Raw genomic sequence first — 25,724 nt, 5'->3', positions numbered from 1 at the left:
GATGTCATCAGTGATGTCATTTGAGATGTCATCAGTGATGTCATCAGTGATATCACTGACCATGTCATGAATGATGTAATATGTGACATCATCAGCAGTGGATTGCGGGTGCGCGATATATAGTTAGGGCAACTAACTATATATGAAATTTCAATGGTTTTGTGTGAGTAAAATATGGTTTTGTAAATGCTAATTCCTAACTATATATGGTCTATAACCTATGGTTTTTTCATTGAATTTCAATGGTTTTTTAAAAGCTAATATCTGTAGCTGTAAAATGTCTTTTTCTTTATATCCCAAATTATATTTTATATGTTTATGATTATTTTTTTTAAAAATATTTTTGGGGTTCGCTCCTGGTTCGCGAACCGGGAAGCTTTCCGTTAGCTCAATTTGATGCCGCGACCCGGTCCGCTAACCGGTAAACGTTCCGTTCACGCAACTACCGCATCAGAAATCAACATTGTGACGCGTCGCGGAAACGCGACATATCACGTTGTCGCGTAATGCGTCTTATGACGCGCCGCGTTAGCGCTCCCGGAAGTGCTCCGGAACGCAAACCGGAAGCGATCCGAGGCGCGGCGCGCTCCGCGTAACGTGAGCGGAACAGGTCATGTGACTTGTTTATTAAAGTTTTCATTGGTTCATTTCACTTTTGGTTTCCTAATGATGTAAGACTAGGTCATGTGACCTAAAAATAACACTTTTCATTGGTTTCGAACTATTTTTTTTCCCAAATGATGAAAGCCCCCACCTTTTTTCTCACTCTGACTTTCAACTTTGAGAAAGGAAGACCTGATCATTTGCTCTGATTAAAAAATGGCTTCAATAGTAGCTTCAGCTTCTGCACCCCCACCACCACCACCACCATCTCCTCATAGGAAGAGAGGACCACCTGCACAGTTTATTGGAAACACAGAGGAGGAAGAAGAACAAGAAGACGGAGAGGAAGAAGAGGGACCACCATTTGTCCAAGAGTTACCCCGGGTATCTCATCGCAAAGTTAGCTTTATCTGGCAATTTTTTTCCATTCCACCAGGAGAGAAAAAAGTCAATGCACGCCATGCTACGTGCCTTATCTGCCAAGATAAGTTATCCAGAGGCACTAATAAAAAATACAGCTATGGAAATCACACGATGCACCGACATATGCAGAGGTGGCATCCAATCAACTATAGTCGTGCAGAGATGCGTGAACTACAACAGAACCCCCCAACTTCGGTGGCCAGAACATCTACTGATATCTCTCTGTCAGTTGCAGAGGCAAACGAAACAGTGCCAAATATACAAAAAAAAATTGTCCATCTGAAGCTGACATGCTTATATTGTGGCACTTTAATTTCATGCGCAAACATGAGTGTGAAATTAATTAATTTGGCTTTCGAGAAACACCAATGCTCCAAACGCAAGAAGTTTAAATTTTTTTTTTTGCTCCTGTTGAGCCCTTTTCAATGCCTCTTTCTGTTCTTTCCCTTTGAAAAAAAACAAAAAAAACAAAAAAGTGTTCAAAAAAGAAAAAAAATATATAAAACAAAAAAAAAAAGTTCTTTTCAGAACTACCTCCCCTTTTTACAAAAATTGCTAGAAAGTGTAACACTCTGGCAAGCTGTTTTTTTTTTAGTTCGCTTTCCGGTTCGCTCGCCGGTTCGCGAACCGGGAGCTAACCCCAATTTTTTTTTAAAAAAAATAAAGGAGTAAGTGCAAGAGAAGAAAACAGAGAGTGATGTCTAATAACTTTGGCGTTTGTGGACGGAATTGGCTGAAATTTTCAGGAAAATGGCACATTTTGTTTCTGAGCAGCCTCTGAAAATTGGGGGGGGGGTCGTCAAGGGGGGCCGAGAAAAAAGGGGGGTCCCAAAATGCGTTTTTCCTATTCATTTTTCCATAGGGCGGTTGGCCTCACTTTTAGCTCGAACGGCTGAATGGATTTGCATGAAACTTGGCAAAATTGTAGGGACTGTTAGCCCGATGTGCCTTGGCTAGGTCTCAATATATGTGCTCCAGTGGATTTTGAGAAATTAACGTTTTAAAAAACAGATATATCTGTGACAGCGTCCCAGGTAGTGCTCCGGTTTCCCGAACTTTTCGCGTAACGGAACGTTGTGAAGCGAAGCTGATTGGCTCTCCGGTGTCTGTCAACATTCTAAACAGTCCGGAACGGCCGCCATCTTGTCTCTCGGTAGGATCGAGAGACAAGAGGAGGAGAAAAACGAAGGGGGAATTTAATGAAAGGGGGCAAGGTAGACCCTTCTTGACCCCCTAGGAATGATGTTGGGGTTATTAAAGGGTCCTGTGGGGCAAATAAAAAAATTTGATTTTTTTGCGGTAGAAGCGCTTTCCGGTTCGCGAACCAGGTAGCGAACCAGGTCGCGAAACCGGAATTCGCCATTTTGTGTTTCGTTTTAATTAAATTACAAGATGGAGGAAAAACAATGTGAGAAATGGGTATAAGGGGGTACGAGAGACGTATCCTGACCCCCTATGTTTTCTGAGGGTGGCTGAGGATGCTCATATATGTTGATACATGTCTTCCAGCGGCTGCGCGTGAGCGTATTTTTTTTTTTTGGCTGCGTGACGTCTGTTAACGTTCGATTCAAAGGAAATCAGGAAGTGTTGACCACCATTTTGACACTGCGAGTAAATATTTTGTTAAAAATAATGGTTATAAATTAATCCGTATTGATAAACATTGTCTGCGCCATCTTGCCTTTTTTTCAATGCCACACTTTTGTCGTGCACGGCAGCCATTTTAGATGCCTTGACCAGACCCACTCTCTGCACGCCGCCGATCCTCAGCATGGCTCCCCACCCTCGCCAGCATCTCCCCCACGCACTGGTCACCCCCGCTCTCTCTCTCATGCATGGGCCATAAACCTCCCCCCATCTGCGCTGCTCTTCCCTGAGAATCACACCCTGAACCCGCCCGACACCTCCCTTTCACCCTATTCACTACCGCACCCTTTAACACTCCTCTTCCTCTGTGTCTGATTGTCCAGGCCGGTCCCAGGCTATCACCTAGCCCTGTGAATGTAGTTTATGGCCCCAACTGTCTTCAATGGAGTTACAGTAGATCAAGGCCCCCACCCCATGAGATCCGTCACACCACACGTGTTCCTACTATCTGATAACGATCCTGTATTGTGATTGGGGAGGGGATTCTCACTGTGAGGGTGTGTGGGACAGAGCCTGAAGCGGAAGATTCCAGGGATGCCTTTTTGTACATCAAAGTCTTCACAATTATGTGTCACATTAAAAATATATAGCACTCCAACAAAGTAGTAGGATTATAACACTTTAATAACTTATAAATATATACAACGCTCCAACAAAGTAAACACATTAAAAAAAAATGTTTTTAAACAAAGCAACAATGGGATGCTGTGAGGTGGCGTCAGTAGCGGTCCGTTGTGCGAATAGGCCGAAGGCAGCACAACGCGCTGAGATCCGGACGGCACCCAGGTGATGTCCATTAAGTTGCCGCACTGGTCTTGGCATCCTACAATGCTGCGCCGAAAAACGGCGTGGGGTGCCCCGGTGGGGGGGGAGGCGGCGCGAACGGGCCTCCCCAGGTGGAGGCTCCTCTGCTGCAGTGGGGCGCCCCTTTACCGTTTCAGTTGCCATTCAGCGGTTTACCGCCCGCTTTTGCTGCACTGTGCCTCATCCGCCATTCAGCTGTTTACCGCCCGCTCTTGCGGCTACAGCGTCTCGCCCACCATCCAGTTGAGTTGCGCCCGCTCTTGCGGCTACAGCGTCTCGCCCACCATCCAGTTGAATTGCGCCCACTCTTGCGGTGCAGCGATAGGCGGCTGCCACAGGACTCTTAAAATGGCGGCCGGCTCTTCGGATTTGGGCCTGGTCCACTAAAATGGCCCTGGGACACATTTGAACTCAGACATTTGCCTGCTAGGGCTTGGGCCCCATTCTCGAAAGCGTCCCCTCAGCCTTGAAGATTCTACAAAAGTCATCGGGCCCCCGACTCCTGCAGGCTTCCGGTGGGGAGCGGCTGCCATGATTGCTTGCGGAATGGCCACGACGGAGCTACGAGATGGTGGTGCTCTCATGCTGACGCCAGCTTCAGTCTGAAATATCCAGAAACACTGTAGACTATCAATTCGATGACTTCCGGTGGAGCCCCAACGTGACCCGGTAGGGAAGAACTTGCCCTTTCCTCTTTTGACTGATGGTTCTTGTTGCCTGTCCCCTCTGTTGTCATCTAACGGAACCTTTTTGGATTGCCGAGTGAGAAAAAAAAAGGTGGGGCTTTCATCGTTTGGGAAAAAAAAATGTTTCAATCCAATGAAAAGTGTTATTTTTAGGTCATATGATCAAGCATTTCATCATTAGGAAACCAAAAGTAAAATGAACCAATGAAAAGTTTTATAAATAAGTCACATGACCTGTTATGCGGCTTTGGGCTATAAAAAGCCTACAAAATCCGTTGGCCTGTGAGGCGGCATCAGTAGCGGACCGATGTGCGAATAGGCCGAAGGCAGCACAACGCGCCGAGATCCGGATGGCACCGAGGTGGTGTCCAGCAAGTTGCCGCACTGGTGTGGCCATCCTACAACTGGTGTGGCCATCCTACAATGCTGCGCCGAAAGACGGCGTGAGGTGCCCGGGGCGGGGGGAGGCGGCGCGAACTGGCCTCTCCCGCCTCCCCAGGTGGAGGCACCTCATCTGCAGTGCGGCGCCCCTTGCTGTTTCACTCGCCGTCCAGCAGAGTTGCGCCCGCACTTGCTGCTACAGTAGGCCGAAGGCAGCACAACGCGCCGAGATCCGGATGGCACCGAGGTGGTGTCCAGCAAGTTTCACTGGTGAGGCCATCCTACAATGCTGCGCCGAAAGACGGCGTGGGGTGCCCGGGGGGGGGGGAGGCGGCGCAAACGGGCCTCGCCCGCCTCCCCAGGTGGAAGCACCTCATCTGCAGTGGGGCGCCTCTTAGCGTTTCACTCGCCTTCCAGCTGAGTTCCGCCCACTCTTGCGGCACAGTGCCTCACCCTCCATCCAGCTGAGTTCCGCCCGCTCTTGCGGTACAGCATCTCGCCCGCCATCCAGCTGAGTCCGCCCGCTCTTGCGGTACAGTGACTCGAACGCGCCGAGATCCAGATGGCACCGAGGTGGTGTCCAGCAAGTTTCACTGGTGTGGCCATCCTACAATGCTGCGCCGAAAGATGGCGTGGGGTGCCCGCGGGGGGGGGTAGGTGGCGCAAACGGGCCTCTCCCGCCTCCCCAGGTGGAGGCACCTCATCTGCAGTGGGGCGCCTCTTAGCGTTTCACTCGCCTTCCAGCTGAGTTCCGCCCGCTCTTGCGGCACAATGCCTCACACTCCATCCAGCTGAGTTCCGCCTGCTCTTGCGGTACAGCGTCTCGCCCGCCATCCAGCTGAGTTCCGCCCGCTCTTGCGGTACAGTGACTCACCCGCCATCCAGCTGAATTGCGCCCACTCTTGCGGTGCAGCGATAGCCGGCTGCAACAGGACTCTCAAAATGGTGGCCGGCTCTTTGGATTTGGGCCTGGTCCACTAAAATGGCCCTGGGACACCTTGGAACTCGGACGCTTGCCTGCTAGGGCATGGGCCCCATTCACGAAAGCGTCCCCTCTTTTGACTGATTGTTCTTGTTGCCTATCTCTTCTGTTGTCATTTAACGGAACCTTTTTGGACTGCCAAAAGGGGTTCTGGTCTGACCGCTGGTTGGTGGAGACATTTTGACTATATCCTGGACCTGCCCGGCCTTGCCCAAAATGGCGCCGGTATAAATGGGACTCGTAACTCCTTGTTGTGTACTGGTTGCCCAACCTTGATAACACGAGATACGTATGCAGTTTTGAAGCACATGGCGGGCGGGGACGAGTACTGATTGAACATTTGGACATCCCTATTGATATTAAGTTCTGATGTGTTATTGACTACTGTACTATTGAAAGTTTGAATTAACGTCACCCATGGTACTTGCCCGCAAATGTATATCTAGATAATTTTATTGTAACTGGCCCTGTTGTACTTTAATTATAAAATGTACCTCCACCGATTCCGCAACTGTTAGACACCTTAGTTCTTGCAACCTAATGGGTCGCCCATTACGTTCTTCTACAGTGTAAATGTCCCCTCATCATATACGATTCCAGTTTGCTCCGTGGCCGGCCCACGTGGTTATAGGCCCGTATTTGTATACTGACATTTTCACAATAAAGGTTTTTAAAACAAAACATGCTAGTAGTACCTAGATTGGTAAAGTTTTGAATAATAGCCACTGTTTTTGAATCAGTAAAAGGCAAGTGAAATAAAGCAGCCCGATTACATGACGGTTAAAAGGTATAATACGCAGGAACGCAGTAAAGATAAATGGTCAAGGGCTGTTGTGTTTTCCACTCCTGCAACATAAAGTGATCGATAAGAATCTGATATTCATGCCTATCAGCGACTAAGACAGCAGGCCGAGCCTCTTTTGTTCAACGGCTCCCTCATGGGACGAAGAAACGTCCTTTTTCTCGAAATAGGAATATTTTACTTGCAGGACAGTTGTAAATTTCCCGGGAAAATACATTAGCCTGGAACATTGTTAGTGATAAACTGTAAATGCATCTGGGTCCTTTGCTTTACAAGTCAGAGTGAGAAAAAAAAAGGTGGGGCTTTCATCATTTGGGAAAAAAAAATGTTCGAAAGCAATGAAAAGTGTTATTTTTAGGTCATATGACCAAGCCTTTCATCATTAGAATAACAAAAGTAAAATGAACAATGAAAAGTTTTATTAACAAGTCACATGACCTGTTATGCTTACGCTACGCCCTGCGCGCCGCGCTCTGGATCGTTTCCGGGAAGCTGCGCCTCGCGCACCGGAGCACTTCCGGGTTCGCTAACGCGGCGCGTCATATGACGCATTACGCGACAACGCAGGTCCAGAATATAGTCAAAATGTCTCCACCAACCAGCGGTCGGAACACAACCCCTTTCAGCAGTCCAAAAAGTTCTGTTAAATGACAAGAGAAGGGACAGGCAACAAGAACCATCAGTCAAAGAGGGGAGGGCAAGTTCTTCTCTACCGGGTCACGTTGGGGCTCCACCGGAACTGATCGAATTGGTAGTCTACAGTGTTTCTGGATGTTTCAGACGGAAGCTGGCGTCATCATGAGAGCACCACCATCTCGTGCTACTTCGTGGCCATTCCGCGAGCAATCATGGCAGTCGCTCCCCACCGGAAGTCTACGGGAGTCGGGGGTCCCGGTGACTGTTGTAGAATCTTCAAGGCTGAGGGGACTCTTTTGGGAATGGGGCCCATGCCCTAGCAGTCAAGCGTCCGAGTTCCACGGTTGCCCAGAGCCATCTTTGCAGGCCAGGCCCAAGTCTGTGGAGCCGACCGCCATTTCGTGAGCTCCGTAGCAGCCGCCTGTCACTGTACCGCAAGATTGGGTGCAATTCCGTTGGATGGCGGGTGAGACGTTGTAATAGCAAGAGCAGGCGCAATTCAGCTGGCCAAGCGAGGCACTGTGTCGCAAGAGCGGGCGCAAGTCAGCTGGTCGAGTGAAGCGCTGGGGTGTAGCTGAGAAACCTCCACCTGGGGAGGTGGGGGAGGCTCGTTCGCGCCGCCTCTCCCTTCTACTGCACCCCACGCCGTCTCCTGGCGCAGGTATATGTGATGGTCAGACCAGGGCACCCCAGGACGTGTCTTCAGGTCAAACGGATTGTGGGACAAGGTGTGGAGCAGGCGCAATTATCTCGGGGGCCTCCGTCAAGTGGTTTAGGGAGGCACCGCATCACATTGTTTTCCAATGCAGTCAGGTCCACAAACAGCCCCCATTTACTTTGAGAATAGTGAAGCTGCAGCAGGTGCAAATAAGCTTCAGACAGTGTTACAAGCGCTGCTCGGAACCCTCAACTATGGCACCCAACATCCAGGACTTATGCCATTTGTGCAAGGCAGTGACATCGAAGCATCTCAGGGACCAAGCAACATACCATATCCAGAGTCCTTCCCACAACCTCTGCCTTCCTTCTTACCTAGTTATTGTTCTTTCACTCCCACTGCAGGCTTTTAGTCTGTGGATGGAAAACCATGAACCTACACTCACCTATGAAAATCTTACTATTGATGGTTTATTTTGAGCCCAAAATACAAAGGCTTGTTTGGATCGATGTTGCAGCAGGCTGCCATGTAAATAGTTATTTAATAAAACGTTTTACCCTGTTACTTTGCTGGTGTGTTGTATATATTTATAATATTTGCATAGTGTTTGTTGTTATTTTGGGTGGGGTGGGCGGCGGAGCCGAGCTGTCTTGCAGCCATCATGGTGTCGAGCTCAGTTCCTCTCACTAGTTTCGTATTTGTCATGAGGGGTTGTCCATAATGTTTCTATTTTAGCAAGGTCAAAAAGAGATCCCATTAGTGGCCTACTGATTTTGCTTGATTCCTTTTGTTGTTTCTAACGATTTTTCACTATCTGCAAAGACTAAACAGAGTATTGCGACTCTGTGCTTGTTTGTAAATAGAGAATGAACCAAAGAGAAACAATTCCAAAACAATAAATGCTAGGATAACAATCAATCAAATGGAGAGGGAAGCAGGCACGACGGATTACAACGGGGGCAAAGGCCTGTGTTACCTACCCTTCACTATCTGCAAAGAGAGAATACTCCTAAAAGAAAAGAGGAGGGGGGGGCAGCGTTCAAAGCACATCAGCGTGCATAAATACAAAAATGTTTTTACCTACCACGTACTTGACATTTTACAGCTTTTGATATTTGCTATTAAAAAACCATTGAAATTCACTGAAAAAACCATAGGTTATAGACCATATATAGTTAGGAATTAGCATTTACAAAACCTTGAAAATTCACTGAAAAAACCATAGGTTATAGACCATATATAGTTAGGGATTAGCATTTACAAAACCTTAATTTACTCGCACAAAACCATTGAAATTCGCATATATAGTTAGTTGCACTAACTATATATCGTGCACCGCAATCCACTGCTGATGATGTCACATATTACATCATTCATGACATGGTCAGTGACATCACTGATGACATCACTGATGACATCTCAAATGACATCACTGATGACATCACTGATGACAACACCCAGTGACTGTATGTTTCAGTAAAGTTAAAATATGTCTTACATATTGAAGAATGAGTGGATGTATAAGTGTCTGGATGAAGGATTTAGTAGGTGCAAGACTGACTCTATGAGTGAGTGATTAAATGTGTCTCACTGAGTGCATGGGTTAGTGACTAAACTGTCTTAATTTGTGCATCATTATGTCTGTTGTTCTGTAAACTGTTGCATGTGTTGATCAGTAGCTATATGAGTAACTATATGGGTTATTGATTGGTTGCCCAAGTATTTGTATGGGAGACTGAGTGTGTGTGTGGGTGGCTGGGAGGTGTGTGACTCTGTGCACAGATGTGTGAGCAGTTGATTCACTAGATGTATGGGTTCAAAAGTGCATGTGGAAACAGCTGTATGGGCGGTTGACTGTCTGCATGAGTGTATTGGTGAGTGAATGGATTTGTCAGTGCTACATGTCAAAGTAAGTACATATGTAAAACACAGTACATGTGAAAGTTGACATATATAAATAACTGTGCATAAGAGCCAGTGAATGTGTGAGTGGCTGTATGGATCATTGTGAATATGTATCAGGGATTGTATAAGAGAGTAAATATGTGTTAGTATATGTTTGAATAAGTAAGGTGTGTATAACTGTATAGTTGAGAAAATGGAGGTGTGATTGATTCTTTGCATGACTGACTAGGTGTGTGAGTAACTCCATGGATAAGTGACAGTCTGTGAGTGTCTGTTTACACTGATTGTATCTAAGGTGATATTAGAGTCTGAAGATGTTCATTGTATTATCACATAAATGATAGCATCAGTGATGTGATCAGTAATGTCAAATGAGATGTCATCAGTGATGTCATCAGTGATATCATTTGAGATGTCATCAGTGATGTCATCAGTGATGTCATTTGAGAGGTCATCAGTGATGTCATCAGTGATGTCACTGACCATGTCATGAATGATGTAATATGTGACATCATCAGCAGTGGATTGCGGGTGCGCGATATGTAGTTAGTGCAACTAACTATATATGCGAATTTCAATGGTTTTGTGCGAGTAAATTAAGGTTTTGGAAATGCTAATCCCTAACTATATATGGTCTATAACCTATGGTTTTTTCAGTGAATATATATATATATTGGAAACGCAATTTAACTCACTGGAGAAAGAAGTGCTTACTACAAATACCAGACGGCTCTGCGAGGAGCCGACGCCCACATGGGCGGGGTTTCAAAACTACATTAGTAAGCACTAACAAGGATTGCGCTGCCAAGATGACTTTGCCATGAGGAAGTGCTTCATAGCACGAAACGTGTCGGCAATTTGAACAGTTTTTGCATTGTGCCAAGCCAGCTGCACTGCTGCTTCCAGAATAAACGAAAGAAATCCTACCTTTGAGTGGTTTTTCCGAGGGGACACCTCTGTGTTTGTAATATATATATATATATATATATATATATATATATATATATATATATATATATATATATATATATATATATATTCAAAGAAAGGTTGCTCGTCGCTTGAGGAGAACCCACACAGCGTTTTACTAAGCCTTTTAATTGGTAGACAAATCCAAGCAGGTGAAGGGCCTTCTAGCGTACACTCTGCCGTTCGTGCCACATGCGTTCCGGGACCCTGTCCCTTGTTCACTCGTTCAGCATTAATTGGGGGAGAGGACAGCGCGTTCTTTTTTCAGGTGTTTTCTTTTTCAGGACCGCCTCTCTACGGGCGTGTCTACGCTGAGCATGCTGGTACATGCAGTTCCAATATAGCAGTTCTCTAGTGGGCGCTGTTTAATTCCCTCCATAATAATTGCGAGTTGCTCAGGTACTTGATCTGCTTGTATCTTAGCTTCGGTCAACCAACCCAATTAATGCTGAGCCAGTGAACAAGGGACAGGGTCCCGGAACGCGTGTGGCACGAACGGCAGAGAGTACGGTAGAAGGCCCTTCACCTGCTTGGATTTGTCTACCAATTAAAAGGCTTAGAAAAACGCTGTGTGGGTCTCCTCAAGCGACAAGCAACCTTTCTTTGAACATTAAGTGGCCCGCTCTGGCCACGAGAAGAACCCCCACGCAAAGGTCCGTGTGCGATGAACTTTGAAATGCACACATTGGAACAGAGTGTCGGGTTGGTTGACCGAAGCTAAGATACAAGCAGATCAAGTACCTGAGCAACTCGCAATTATTATGGAGGGAATTAAACAGCGCCCACTAGAGAACTGCTATATTGGAACTGCATGTACCAGCATGCTCAGAGTAGACACGCCCGTAGAGAGGCGGTCCTGAAAACGAAAACACCTGAAAAAAGAACGCGCTGTCCTCTCCCCCAATTAATGCTGAGCCAGTGAACAAGGGACAGGGTCCCGGAACACGTGTGGCACGAACGGCAGATAGTACGCTAGAAGGCCCTTCACCTGCTTGGATTTGTCTACCAATTAAAAAGCTTAGAAAAACGCTGTGTGGGTCTCCTCAAGCGACGAGCAACCTTTCTTTGAACATTAAGTGGCCCGCTCTGGCCACGAAAAGAACTTCCCCGCAACTGCAGGTCCGTGTGCGATGAACTTTGAAATGCACACATTGGAACAGCGTGTCGGGTTGGTTGACCGAAGCTAAAATACAAGCAGATCAAGTACCTGAGCAACTCGGAATTATTATGGAAGGAATTAAACAGCGCCCACTAGAGAACTGCTATGTTGGAACTGCATGTACCAGCATGCTCAGCGTAGACACGCCCGTAGAGAGGCGGTCCTGAAAACGAAAACACCTTAAAAAAGAACGCGCTGTCCTCTCCCCCAATTAATGCTGAGCCAGTGAACAAGGGACAGGGTCCCGGAACGCGTGTGGCACGAACGGCAGAGAGTACGCTAGAAGGCCCTTCACCTGCTTGGATTTGTCTACCAATTAAAAGGCTTAGAAAACGCTGTGTGGGTCTCCTCAAGCGACGAGCAACCTTTCTTTGAATAAATATATATATATATATATATATATATATGTATTAATATATATATATATATATAATCCCTAAATGGCAATATAGGACCATTTTGCACAGTTACCCGTTGTGTAGTCTATCTCTATGTTTGTGTATCTATACACCAACAGACATACATGGAGATAGAGAGACTGCATAACGGATAGCTGTGTAATATGGTCCTATATTGCCATTGAAGTGTTTATAAATGTCACCGAAGGCCAAGAGGTATATTAGTGTCACCTAAAACCAAAGAGGGCAATATAGGTCTATTTTACAGGTTATTCAATCTGGTTTCTACCCCTTCAACATCTTGGAATGACAACCTCCTCTATCAGGCTTTTTTACCTTTCCACTCATCCTCTGTAGGTATCTCATATGACTTTAACCCGTTTACCGCGGCCGTTATTTCGCTGCAGTGCAGGCGTTCCACGGAGTGGGCGGGGCCGCGTCGGCCGTCGGCCGTTCGCAGCACCAGCGAGGTAGTGCTTGCAACAGACAATGGCCGAAGGGAACACGGAAGGGGTTAAAGCAGGTACCCCCTTGGGCAGGGTGCAGTGTACGTGAAAGGTAGGACATGCACTGGTGGGTGCAACATGTCCTGATAGTGGAATACTGCCAATTTCATTTTTCACTATTGAAATGCTATCTTGCCCATAGAACAGATTGGCAAATGCTTTGTAACATTTTTCAAGCATATCTTCCCATAGGAGTAAGATGGAAAATTGGAGTCTGGTATCCCTGAATTCAGAATTTGACACATCTTTTAGTAAAGATGGTTTTTAAATTATGTGTTTGAAAATAGCACTTTTAGAAAGTGGCTATTTTCTTGTTCAACCTTTCTGCGTGCCTCTTCTTGTTTGTGGATTGACTGTCTGTTTTAAGTGTGACAGAAACAGAGGATGTGCATTCCCTGTAGACAGCCTCTGGCGGGGGGGCTAGGTGTGCCTGGCCCTTCCTAGATGACCCAGCCCTGAGCTGAATAGACCCTGGCTGCATAAAGAGTGGTGGGAGGAGATTTCCCCTGCACCTGAATAGAGCTGTCTCCCTTGCAAAATGCTGTCTCCACCTCCTTTGGTCATCTTGCACCAGTGAAGGCAGAACTAGTTTGAACTGGGCCCAGAGCTCCCTGTTCAAATAGAACAAAGACATTTTGGGTTTTAAGTATTAGACCTAAAACCCCTGGACTTTAGATCACTCCTCGACTCAAGAGGAACTTTTGCCAAGGAGAAGAGCTGGAGGAACAGAGGAGAGGCACTGACCTCTGCATTCCCTGTAGACAGCCTCTGGGGGGGCTAGGTGTGCCTGGCCCTTCCTAGATGACCCAGCCCTGAGCTGAATAGACCCTTGCTGCATAAAGAGTGGTGGGAGGAGATTTCCCCTGCACCTGAATAGGGCGTGTCTCCCTTGTAAAATGCTGTCTCCACCTCCTTTGGTCATCTTGCACCAGTGAAGGCAGAACTGGGCCCAGAGCTCCCTGTACAAATAGAACAAAGACATTTTGGGTTTTAAATATTAGACCTAAAACCCCTGGACTTTAGATCACTCCTGGACTCCAGAGGACCTTTTGCCAAGGAGAAGAGCTGGAGAAACTGAGGAGAGGTACTGACCTTGCTGTGTGTCTGGGGTTGGCCTGAAGTTGCTGTTCTGTGTGCTGTGTCCCCTGCTTGAAGAAGATCTCCAAGGACCTGAAGTGAGCTGGCCTCCTGTTCTGAAGTCTCAGGGACACAAAGACTTCACCCTCAGCTCCCCTGAACTCTGCTGTGTTGATTTCTGTCCTGCCTTGAGGTGCCTGTGCCAGTTTTGAGCCTCTGAAGGTTGACTCTGCTGTTGGGAGTTGGAAGAAACCCAAGAGAAGGAAGAAAATCTGTTTCTGACGCCATCAACGATGCCGCTGTGATGCCGTGACCTGCACCACACGCGGGGAGCCACTCGTGAAGTGAACAACGCATCGCCCGGCCTGCTCCACAGCTCTGAAGCCCTAAGATGCCGTGTCTGACGTCAGCGCCTGCATCCTGTTATTGCGGCGCCGATAACCGCTGAGGGTGACCCTACGTACTGCCAACATTCCATCGTCAACGGAGCCGACATTGGCCATTTTCTACGTTGTGCCTCGTCACCGACTTCGTTTCCAAGGTACTGTTTGGTTGGGGGTCTGTGTGAATCCGCCCAACACTTTGGATTTCTTGCTATCACGACATCGCAAGAGCCCCAGTTGGCGCTATTTGATTTCTACAAGCTTTTTGCAATATCCTATTGAAAGCCATTTTTCTGAATATCTGTATGTTGGATTTTTGTCATTTTGGTCTTGTTTTGTTTAGATAAAGATACTTTATTTTTCTAAACTGGTGTGGTGTCCATTTGTGGAGTTTTCCCTTTATTTCTTTGAGTGTTGGTATAAATACTTTACACATTGCCTTTGGGATAAGCCTATCTGCTCATGCCAAGTTACCAAGGAGGTGAGCAGGGGTTATCTAGAGTGTGTTTCCCTCTTACCCTGACTAGAAGCAAGGGTCCCTATTTGGACAAAGGTACCTACCTCTGCCAACTAGAGACCCCCATTTCTAACATGATCACATTTCACAAAAACTCCAGGCAACAATGTTCCTCTCTATGAATCTAACTAAAATAGCCCTCTTTAGATCTCAGCCTTATATTGATTACTTTGAGCCTTACAATAAGATGACTGTAGACCCAGGGCAAAGGGTCACTTCCTAGCCACTACACTAGGGGGTTCCTTATGTGCCTTGGTGGATAGTGTATCAGGAGTGTAGACACCATGGCCTCAGCTACCATAGTGGAAGGCTGTCTGCCCTATTTGCAATACCGGTCTCCTTTCAGGGATGTCTACACTGTGAGCTCAGTCTCCACTGTGGTTTCTCCCTTCACAACAGTGACGGTTGCTGAGGGAAGCCATTATTAGAGCACCCAATAATACACTTTTTTGTTTACAGAAAAAAACTCTTAAAGCTGGAATATGTGTTGTGCCAGTCTCTGGGGGCCGTTCTCTATTTCCCTGACCTTCACATAGTGCATTCAGGTGGTGGAAAGGTATGATGTTCGCCTTGTTTTCAATTGGGCAGGACAACAGACATTGAGACCGGGTACATTAATGGATAAGAAAGGCACAGATAAGATTGGAGGGGAGGTACTGAAACTACACTGGAACAGTGGAGGGTTCTAGGCATAACATTTTAAGGCCTATTATTGGGCAGCTCATATGCAGCATAAGTGTTGTGGTTTCTGGAGGGGGCACTAATCCAGTGGCAAGGAAGTTGGAGCATTATGAATGAATGAAATAAGCTTTATTTCGATAAAAACATATCTTAAAAGCGTGAGACAGTACTTTAACATCATAAAAAGATTGTGTTTACATAAACATGATTGTTTAAATAACAATTACCCATATTTTAAAAAGGGCATGAATTGCATCAACAGAGATAAAAACAATAAAAGAATAAAAAGTACTTGCAAGTAATAGTGCAAAACAAATTATTGGATGTCGCTAAGCCTTTTCGATCTAATGGACCATGCCCATCTCAAAAACTTTGACAGGCCGCATACATATAACGATCGGGTAACAGACTTAAAGATGCGCAGTGCTATGGACTGGTCTCTAGGATCCAAGTCTCTACATAACGGTTTGAGCCAGCAATTACTTGGAGATTTGTACGCTGGGCATGCAAACAAGATATGTGCAATTGACTCTATTCTAAGTTCACAGTTTGGGCAGAAAGATGTTGTTTGGAAAGGAACTTTCCAGCGGGCAGTCTGTTCACGTATAGGTAATATACCTACCCATATTTAAAATACAGGGCCCTATTATAGGGCTTCTGTATAATATCTAGGTAGGGTTCATAGAGTGCAACATCCTTTATCCGCAAGAACTCAGCCGTCATTCTGCCTAGTTTGGAATCTGAGTTGCCTTTACCAATTACCCAACTCCAATACAGCTTCTTCATTACTGCCTTGGGTGGGGCAGTTCTATTTTCCCATGCATCCTTGAGGCCCAGATCATAGAGCAAGGATTTGATATCTTTTAGCCACTTAATTTTTTGCCACCCCGTCATGGACATTATTTCAGATAGGCCCTCCGCATATTTTATTAGCTCTGGCGCTCGCCACAGCCGAGCCCACAGTAAAAGTGGTCGAACTTTTGCCAGATCATTAATTAAATGACACCCCAGATCCAATAACAGTGGAACCGTGGCGGTGCTCTGGGGAAGTGTCATTAATTCTTTAAGGAATTTATTTTCTGATCTTACTAGCTGGTCCATATTGGTTGTACCCCAGAGTTCGGCTCCGTATATGGCCGAGCTCACTCCTTTCGCCTTGTATATATCTAGGACCGGAGCAATCAGTCTAGATGTTGAAGATCGATGTTCCCTAAGTATAGCACCCGCTACCCTTTTATGATTTAGCAGCATTTTCTGTATGTGTGGGTTCCACTGCATGGTGTTGGAAATGCGTATACCCAGGTAGTCGAATACGGTGACCCTTTCAAGTGTTACAAGGTTAAGGACTGGGGGCCGCCCAAGTTTTTTTGGTGGATTCAGTACCAGATACTTAGTTTTGTCTGAGTTTATTACAAGCCCTCTCAGGGTACAAAAGGACTGGAAATTATCTAAGAGGCTCTGAAGGTCCATAGGTGATTTAGAGATGAGGAGGGTATCGTCAGCGAATAGGAGAGTTGGAATACGTTCGCCCGCCAGGGATGTTGCATCAGATGGAACTCTCTGCAAGTGCTCCACCACAACGTTCACATAGAGTGAAAAAAGAGTGGGAGCAAGGACACATCCCTGGCGGACACCCCTATTCACTGGAATTCTATCGGTTTTCTGCCCCTGTGAGCCCCACCTCACCTGTGCAAAATTTCCTTTGTGAAGCCGCACTATATATGTTAAGTGTATGCCCTTGTTTTGTCCTCCCTAGTACGTAATCCCAACCCCGTTTCCCTTTTCTTTCTTACAGGTTTTTTTCCTGAATGAGGAAAAGACACACCCTTTTTTACCAGATCACACATTTGTGATCTTTAAATTGCACGAGGGCCGGGCGCACCTTAGCGTGTGCGTACCACCCCGTCCAATCTTCACGGTCCTGACGAAAACCATAGAATCTTTTTAATGGTTGAAACATGTAGACCTTATTATTTTTCTTGTAAATATTCACATAGCACACTTCGCTATTTTTAAACGTATTACACTTTTTGAGACACCAAAGCCTTCCAAACTAGGCATGGGTGCCACATTGGTTTTATTGGGGTTCATGCACTCAGGAATAAAGTCTTGAAGTGAGTAGTAATGGCCCCTTTTTAACACACTTTTCACTGTAATTTTATGCACATATAAAAGAATAAAGACCAGACAGGGCTGCCCCCTGTCCCCGCTCCTTTTCGCTTTATATATGGAGCCACTCGCTCAGAGGCTCCGACAGAATCCGGATGCCACCGGAGTGAAGATGGGGGGATATGTCCACACGGTCAGCCTCTATGCGGACGATGTGATCTTGACCTTGGAGGAGCCGAGACGCGCACTGCCTGCATGTATCGGTGAATTGGAGGCTTTCTCACGGGTGGCTGGATTCAAAATGAATATGGGCAAATCGACAGCACTGGATATCTTCCTGACTCCTGCAACACGGCGAGAGTTGCAGGGCCTCTTCCCCATGCATTGGTCGGCTCACCAAGTCCAGTATTTGGGCATTCTGTTGGCACCTACGCTGCAGGCTATGGTGATAGCCAACTATACGGCTTTGACTGGAAAGATTAAAGAGGAATTGGGGAGATGGAGCAAAGGGTTGATATCGTGGCTAGGGAGAATGGCAGCGGTTAAAATGACTGTCCTCCCTCAGATACTATACCTATTTCGGGCCCTGCTGCTACACCCGCCTAAGGGCTGGTTTCAGCAGACACAATCGATCCTATCCCGTTTTATTTGGCAAGGCAGCAAACGACGGATGAGGAGAGTTCTCTCCATGCTGGCACCGGAGTCTGGGGAGCTTGGAATCCCGGACCTACGCAAGTATTTTCAAGCGGCGCAGCTCCGATATCTGGTTGAATGGAGCCGATGGGAGTCGGACAAGCACTGGTTATTTCAAGATCAGGCTGTAGCCGGTCGCCCTTTACAAGAGGTGCCCTTTTTGCGCAGGGCTCACCGCCCTCCGAATCTTTACGTGTCTTTTGTAACACGGGTCCCGCTGAGGGTGTGGGACACTACTAGCACAGCACACGAGCTTACCACATTCCCCTCCCCGTTTACTCCTATTGCAGACAACCCGGATTTCACACCAGGGGTTACCCACGGGGCTTTCGCACACTGGTGGGCTGCCGGTTGTAGGTCACTTTTCCATGTGTACGGGCCGGACGGAGTTCTCCCTTTCCAAGCGCTTAAGGAAGAGTACGGTTTGGCTGAGACGGATAGGATGCGCTACTGGCAGGTGCAACACTGGGCTTTGCAACCACAGGTACGTGAGCTGGCAGATAGGAAACTATTGCCGTACGAGAGGTGGCTAGTGACGCATTCTTCGGACGCTAAACTCATCACAGATCTTTATAAATTACTGCAGCCTTCCCCCTCACACTTTCATAATCCAGGTAGGGAACGCTGGAACAGAGAGCTGGGAAGAACGTTGAGCCATTAAGAGTGGGACCAGATTTCATTCCGCGCACGACACTCTGCATATCATGTAGGGCTTACTGAAACTTTTACTAAGGTGTCTACGTATTGGTACTACACCCCGGAGCGGTTACACGAGATGGACAGACATATTGATAGTACTTGCTGGCAAGAATGTGGGCATCCGGGGACATTGACACACGTCCTGTGGGAGTGCCCAGTATTGAGCCTTTATTGGAAGGAGGTGCTAGATGAGGTTGATACTCGATTTGAAATAGAGTTGCCCCGCTTTCCGGCATATGTCCTGTTGTGCTTGCCCAACGGGCTGATGTATCCATTGAAATCCCGTAGGGGCAGACAAATTGCAATAGCACTGGGCTCCGCCGTTCAGAATATCCTAATCTATTGGCGGACCACCACTGTTCCATCTATCACGGGCTGGTTACATAGGCTGTGGCTTGTCCTGGGTATGGAAAAACTATCACTGATGATGGCCGGGGAGGTAGAGCAATTTGGGGAGTTGTGGCAGCCCTTCCACGCATTGCTAGCTACCGAATTTAGGGAGCTGACCTGTCCGAGGTACTTGAGGCTCTTGAGATTGACACCACCGCTAGATTTCACTGCACAATAATCATGGGTTGGATAGAGTTTGGGAGTAGTGGGGGGGGGCTGAGCACAGTAGGTTTGGCTAAGACAGGACACTGGATGGGGGTGTTGGAAGGGGGTTGGGGAACAAGAGGGGGGTGGGGGGAGTTTGGGGGAACTGTTTCTTTTAAAAGGGAAGGGCACGGACACTTTCTTTGACCTCAGGGTGTTATCAAATGTAATGTTGATGGACGAGGAGCCCACGCAGCCTCTATTGCTCTTGCGGGACACGTAGCATTTACTTGAAGATGGGCTCCTGGGACTGCAGCACAATGCCATTGCTTAAATGTTTTTCCTTTTGTACTGTGTACCCTTTCAATAAAATACTTTAAACATAAAAGAATAAAGAAACCCGCTCCACTGTAGTCAGGTGTCGCAGCACACCCTATGGGCACTCGGCCTATAGGGTGGGACCCCGATGATGAAGCATGTCACTAACTAGGTTGGTGAGTGAGGGGTCTTCTTAAAGGACATGCACTGTCCGGTTACGGGTTGGGGCACACACTGTGCCTGAGCTTTCAGCTCTAGAAGCGGAGATTTTTCTGCTTTCTTTCCCACAGGGGCTACTCCTCCTTTGTTGTTATCATTAATCCCAGGGACCAGGAGTTCCCACCTCACATAGCTTGTGTAACTTCCCTAACTCTCTCCCTTGTTATATATGCCTCACTAGTATTGCCAGGATATTCGGAGGGATCCCCAATTCAGACAACACTCCCGAAACGTTCCCAGGGCACCAGGTCAAAGGCAGTCTTTAGATTTATGAATGCGAGGTAAAGACTGCCCTTGCCTATGAGAACCACCTTCCAATAAATAAGTAACAATCTAAATACCTGTTCTATGGTCCCAGTACCAGCCCTAAATCCCGCTTGATAGTCAGAAAGGATTTTATTGTCATCAGCCCATAGTAGAATCCTCCCAAGGACCACCTTCCCAACAACCTTTTGAGTAGAGTCGATCAGGCTTATTGGGTGGTAATTGGCAGGGTCGTCTCTGCGCCCCTTCCTAAAAATTGAAACGACCTCTGCCCCCTTCCACGATTTAGGAATTGTGGCGCCCTTATCAATGGCATTGATTAAAACAGAAATAAGCTTTCCCCATTTAGGCGGGTGAGATCGAAGAAGATCCCTGGGGATACCATTGGGGCCTGCCGCTTTATGCAGTACAATACACTTGATGGCATTTTCCACTTCCTTTTCGGTAAAGGGGTAGATATTAGATTCCCCCAAGGTTACTAAGGGTTTTTGGGAAATTGGTTCATTTTGGCCTCCCTGCGGACTAGAATAGAGTTTTGAAAAGTGGTCGAACCAGGCTTGGCTTGTTATATTGCACGTTATAAGATCACAAGCTGGTCTATTCTTAGTTCTTATAATATTCCAAAAGCGGCCAGCATCCCTCCCAATGCTCGCCTCCTATAGTGCTTGCCAATACTGTTCCTCCCATTCCTTCTTCGCTTCTGATACGGTCGCCTTATACTCTTTCCTGGCAAGCTGTATCATTACTTGGGATTTGCACTTTACTGCCTTTAATAGTGTAGATTTCTTACGTCTGCAATTTTTTGTGTACCATCCATCGGTACCATTAGGCTTTTGTGGCCCCCTCTGCGCCCCACCTTTATTTTGGACTAGAAATAGGTTCCCCAGCGCTTTAATGGTGTCTTGGAATATTACCGGCACCCTAATTGGATCTTGTTGGTCCACAGGAGTCGTGCCTAACTCAGTCAGTGCCGCTAACATTAAGGCCCCTATATCCCTCCCTCCATGCCACTGTCTTTCGATCGCATTTCGGATAATCATTTGGCATTTCTCCGCCAGGAAGGCCAAGGGAGCTATAGAGAGGGTCCCTGCGCCAGAAGTAGATTGTGGTTGTTATTCCTGCTACTTTCTGGTGCACAAGAAGGACAAATGCCTGCGTCCTATTCCAGACCTTAGTGCCCTCAACCGCTACCTCTGGAAGAAGAAGTTCAAAATGCTCACGTTGGCTCAGGTCCTGTATGTCCTCGACCGCGGAGACTGAATGGTGGCATTGGACTTGCAGGATGCCTATTTCTATATTCCCGTCTTGCCAGCCCACAGATGCTATGTGGTCGGCCACAAGCACTTTCAGCTCACCCTGCTCCCCAATGGCCTTACCAGTGCCCTTCAGGTGTTCACGGAAGTGATAGTGTTGGTCTCAGCTTATCTGTGCATGATCAGGGGTTCCAGACTTTCCCTATCTCGACGACTGGCTGTTGAAGACAAGCTCGCCCCAAGCTGTCATCTCCCACCTCCAGACTACGGTGGCACTCCTGCACTCGCAGGGGTTTACTATAAACATGCCAAAATCACACCTGACTCCCTCTCAAACGCTCCCTTTCAACGGAGCTGTTCTGGAGACAGTGTTATTTCGGGCCCATTCTCCCGAACAGTGAATAAGGGATATTCGGGCTATGATACCGATGTTTCAGCCTATATCTCGGATTTCGGTGAGAATGACTCTGAGGCTGCTGGGCCTCATGGCCTCCTGCATCGTGCTGGCGGATCATGCCAGATGGCATATGCGGTCTTTGCAGTAGGACAAGAAGTTCCAGTGGGCGCAGCATCAGGTGAATCTTTCTGACTGCGTTCAGATCTCAGAGGGAACTGCACAACAATTGCAGTGGTGGCTAACAAACCAAGCTTGGATCAGAGGCAGATCCCTTTCCCTTCCCAACCAGATCTAACAGTGGTGACATATGCGTCACTACTGGGATGGGCAGCCATCTGGGAGAGGCGGAGATAAGAGGCATCTGGACTCCAGCAGAGTCGAGGCTCCATATCAACCTGATGGAGCTCTGGGCGATCTGAATGGCACTGAAGGCATTCCTTCCCTCTCTCAAAGGAAAAGTGGTGCAGGTGTTCACAGAAATCACCACCGCCATGTGGTAATGCAACAAACAGGGCGGGATGGGGTCGTGGACCCTATGTCAAGAGGCTCTTCACCTCTGGACAAGGTAGGAACATCAGGGCATGACCCTGGTGGTTCAACACATGGCGGGTTCTCTGAATGACAAGGTGGACGGACTCAGCCGTCGGTGCTAGGTCGATCACGAATGGCATCTTCATTTAGAGGTGGTGCAAGGTCTCTTTTAGCGGTGGGGAGAGAATTAGTCGAAGAGAATGCACAATGTCAGCGGTATAGTGCTATTGTGCGCTGGAGTTTCCAGGGTGGCACTCGTCCGTCTGTACCTCTTCTGCCCCGAGTGCCCAAGAATATCAAGCGCAACCGGGCCTTAGTTATTCTGGTGGCTCACCTGAAATCTGTAATGTCATCTAGAGAGCCAGGCGTCCTTCAAGTAAACGGTATATGCCTGTAGATGGAACACGTTTGTGGCAGGTTGCACAGCAAAGGCAGTGGATCCCATTTCTGGCCCTATTTTAGAGGTCCTCTTGTATCTTGTACATACTTTCTTTGGCCCAGCAGGGCTCTGATCTGGGCACTCTCAAAGACTATCTTGATGCTATTTATGCTTTTCATTGGCTGCCAGATCAGCCATCCTTATTCAGGTCTCCCATTGTGAATAGATTCTTTAAGGGCAACACTCCTCTATTTCCTCCCATCTCCTTTCATAATGCCCCAGTGGGACTTGAATCTTGTTCTACCATATCTTATGTGTGTACCCTTTGAGCCTCTTTATAACTGTGCTCTTAGGCTCCTTACTCTGAAAACTGACTTCCTTGGGGCCGTCACCTCGGCCCACAAAGTGAGTAAGCTACAAGCTTTGTCTTCCAAGCCCACTTTCTTCTCTATGCATCCGGAGAAAGTGTTCCCTCCTAAGGTGGCTACACCCTTTCATGTAGGACAATCTATCACCTTGCCCACCTTTTTCCCACCTCCGCACCATTCTAAGGAGGAGGAGACACTCCACCCTCTGGACCTTAAACGTGCGCTGTCATTCTATATTGACTGCACCAAAGATTTCCGGGTGGATGATAAACTGTTTATGGATATGTAGATGCCAAGAAAGGACGTCACCAACCTGGTGATAGCAATGTAGCAGACAGCCCGTTCCTCCTTGCCTGACCCGGAAGTCAGGCAAAGGGGAGGAGTCACCAGGTTGGTGACGTCATCATGGCTGACCCGGATTAAAAGAGAGATGGAAGGTCGCGCCGTGGATATGGCAAAAGAGAAGACTGGGAAGAAGGATGGGACGCTGGAGGAAGTGGTATCAAAGAAGGTAAACGTCGTTTACAACGCAGTGTTTACACCGCACGACCTTTACCACTCTGCCATTACAACGCAAGTCATTACTACGACTTGCGCTGGATGGCGCTGTTGGTTAAGGAATATTGTAATTTTATATTCCAACACCTTCCCTACTGTTACGTGGACTGGTGTTGGAAGATAGAATTATAATTTTCCTCAATCCGCGCCCTCCAACGCAAGTCGTTGTAACGACTTGCCTTGTAAAATCAGCGATGTAAAGTACTGCTATCAGAATGATCACGTTGTACATCCATCAAAGAAGGTCCCCGAGGAGGAATGCAGGAAGGAGTGGAGCAGAGTCAGCCTGTGCTGTCCGCGAGAATTCAGGAAGACCCGGCAGGTTCCAGCTGCGTCCCAGGAGTGGCGTGGCTCCACCAGGTGCGTGCCCTTTTCCTTGAATGAAACCAACATTAGGGCCAAACTACGAAAAAAGTGTGGAGGGGAGAAAAGGAGAAAAGGAAAGGAAAAAGAGGGGGAAAACACAGAACAGGAAGAAAAAAAGGATACCCCCAAGAAAGGAGCCAACAGAATCATAAAAGAAAAAGAAAAGAAAAAGGAAGAGAGTGAGAACAGATTCCTCTGTAGATTAAGAGAAGAGGGGCAGAAGGGCCAAAGCCAGTTTCATGGTTTTCTGAGGCTTTCCTTTAATATATATATTTTTTTTGTTGAGTTACAAAGATAGCTAACACGCATCCCCCTCCCCAAAGTAGTATGAGTAACCACCACTTCTAGAAAACAAGGGCAGACACTTACCTGTTTCTTTGTTTCTGTTGAGGGTGCTGGGGGGGAAGAACTTTGAAGAACCTGAAAGAGAAGAAGACGTTGGAACACCTGAACAACGACTTTGTTCAATGGACAATAAAATAACTGTATACGTCTAAATAAAGGAGTAATAACATACTTTATGACCATCCTGGGTAGCTTCTTACCAACCACTTCAGGCATTTGGTCACAGACGGGCTGTTAAAAAACGCACCATCTCTCGATAAGTTGTTCTTTGTATTAAGATACTAGGGCTACGACAGCAACCACTGCATTGGCACGTGGAGTTCCACTCCTTGATATCTGCCAGGCGGCAACGTGGGCGTCTCTGCATGCGTTTACCAGACATTACTTCCTGGACAGTCAAGTTCGGAGAGACAGCTATTTTGCCCTTTCGGTCCTCCAGTACTTTTTTTGTCTGAACTTGGTCTGCAGACCCTCCTCCGGGGATGATATTGTTGGGGCATCTATTCTAAGGTAAGGAATTTACAAATAACTGTCTCTTTCAGATGAACAAGTTACTTACCTTCAGTAATGATGAAATAGACATAGACAAGAGACATAGACTAGTTGTAGATTCCTTACCGCCCCACCCATTCTCCCCACTCTGCGAACTGACTTCTAGGGATAGGGACTCCCTTCAAGGGCCCTAGTTGTGGCGCACCAGTGGTCAGTGTCTTTCATGGCTCTGCGCATCTGGCGTGGAAAATTGTGTCAGAACTGACATCAGCGCGCAGGGGCAGAGTCTAAGAAGTCACTGCTATGTCATCCCGGGGACCACGATGCCGACAACAGATGTGGAGTCGACCGGCGCCACCTACCGACACGCAGGGGTACTGCAAAAAAAAATCTATGGATCCAGTCTGATGCCTGGGGGAAATTCTAAGGTAAGGAATCTAAAACTAACCTGTGTATCTTACATATACATCATTACTGAAGGTAAGTTACTTGTTCTTCTCGATGTCTACACTTTAAAACTGATTTCTCCCATGTCATATCTACAAAACAACATCCTGTGTAGGAAGTCCGCGACGTGTTTGGTGCTTGAGAAATCACTATAAGTGCATGGTTAATCCTGTGAATGTGAATCGGGATAAAAACTCATCTTGTCACCGACCCCGCTTATTTAAACCTATTACCAGTGAAACTGGTATGAGCTATTGCAAAAAAACAAAGGCTGGCCTCGTCTTTCGCCAGTTATTGGTATTCACTCGAGATACACACAGTGAATCTACATAAGGCAAATTTGCATACACTGAAGTTTATAAAAAGTCATGTTAAATGAATAACACCAGAGTGTTATTCTGATAAAACTCCCATGGCCAGATTTTCAAATCTTTTATGCTGGGTTTGTTACAAAAGTGGCACAAACCTGCAATAAAAGGTTTCTGTAGGATTTTATTTCCAGCGCAAAACTTGTTTTGCGCTAGAAAGTTGCCTA

General features: G+C 47.0%; 1 protein-coding gene across 1 annotated transcript in view; it reads right to left on the bottom strand.

Annotated features, from left to right (window-relative positions):
- The window catches only part of LOC147701272 (IgGFc-binding protein-like), a 901,303-nt gene that overhangs the window by 426,493 nt on the left and 449,086 nt on the right, over positions 1–25,724 (bottom strand). Inside the window, exon 23 of the mRNA XM_086929332.1 lies at positions 24,275–24,398. Within this exon, the coding sequence (XP_086785458.1) occupies positions 24,275–24,398 (124 nt within the window). The remainder of the gene's footprint in view (positions 1–24,274; positions 24,399–25,724) is intronic.

Source organism: Lissotriton vulgaris, chromosome 7 (assembly GCF_964263255.1).
Source record: "Lissotriton vulgaris chromosome 7, aLisVul1.2, whole genome shotgun sequence".
Lineage (NCBI taxonomy): Eukaryota > Metazoa > Chordata > Amphibia > Caudata > Salamandridae > Lissotriton > Lissotriton vulgaris.
Note: the sequence above shows the minus strand (reverse complement) of the source record. Positions and strands in the feature narration are given on the sequence as shown.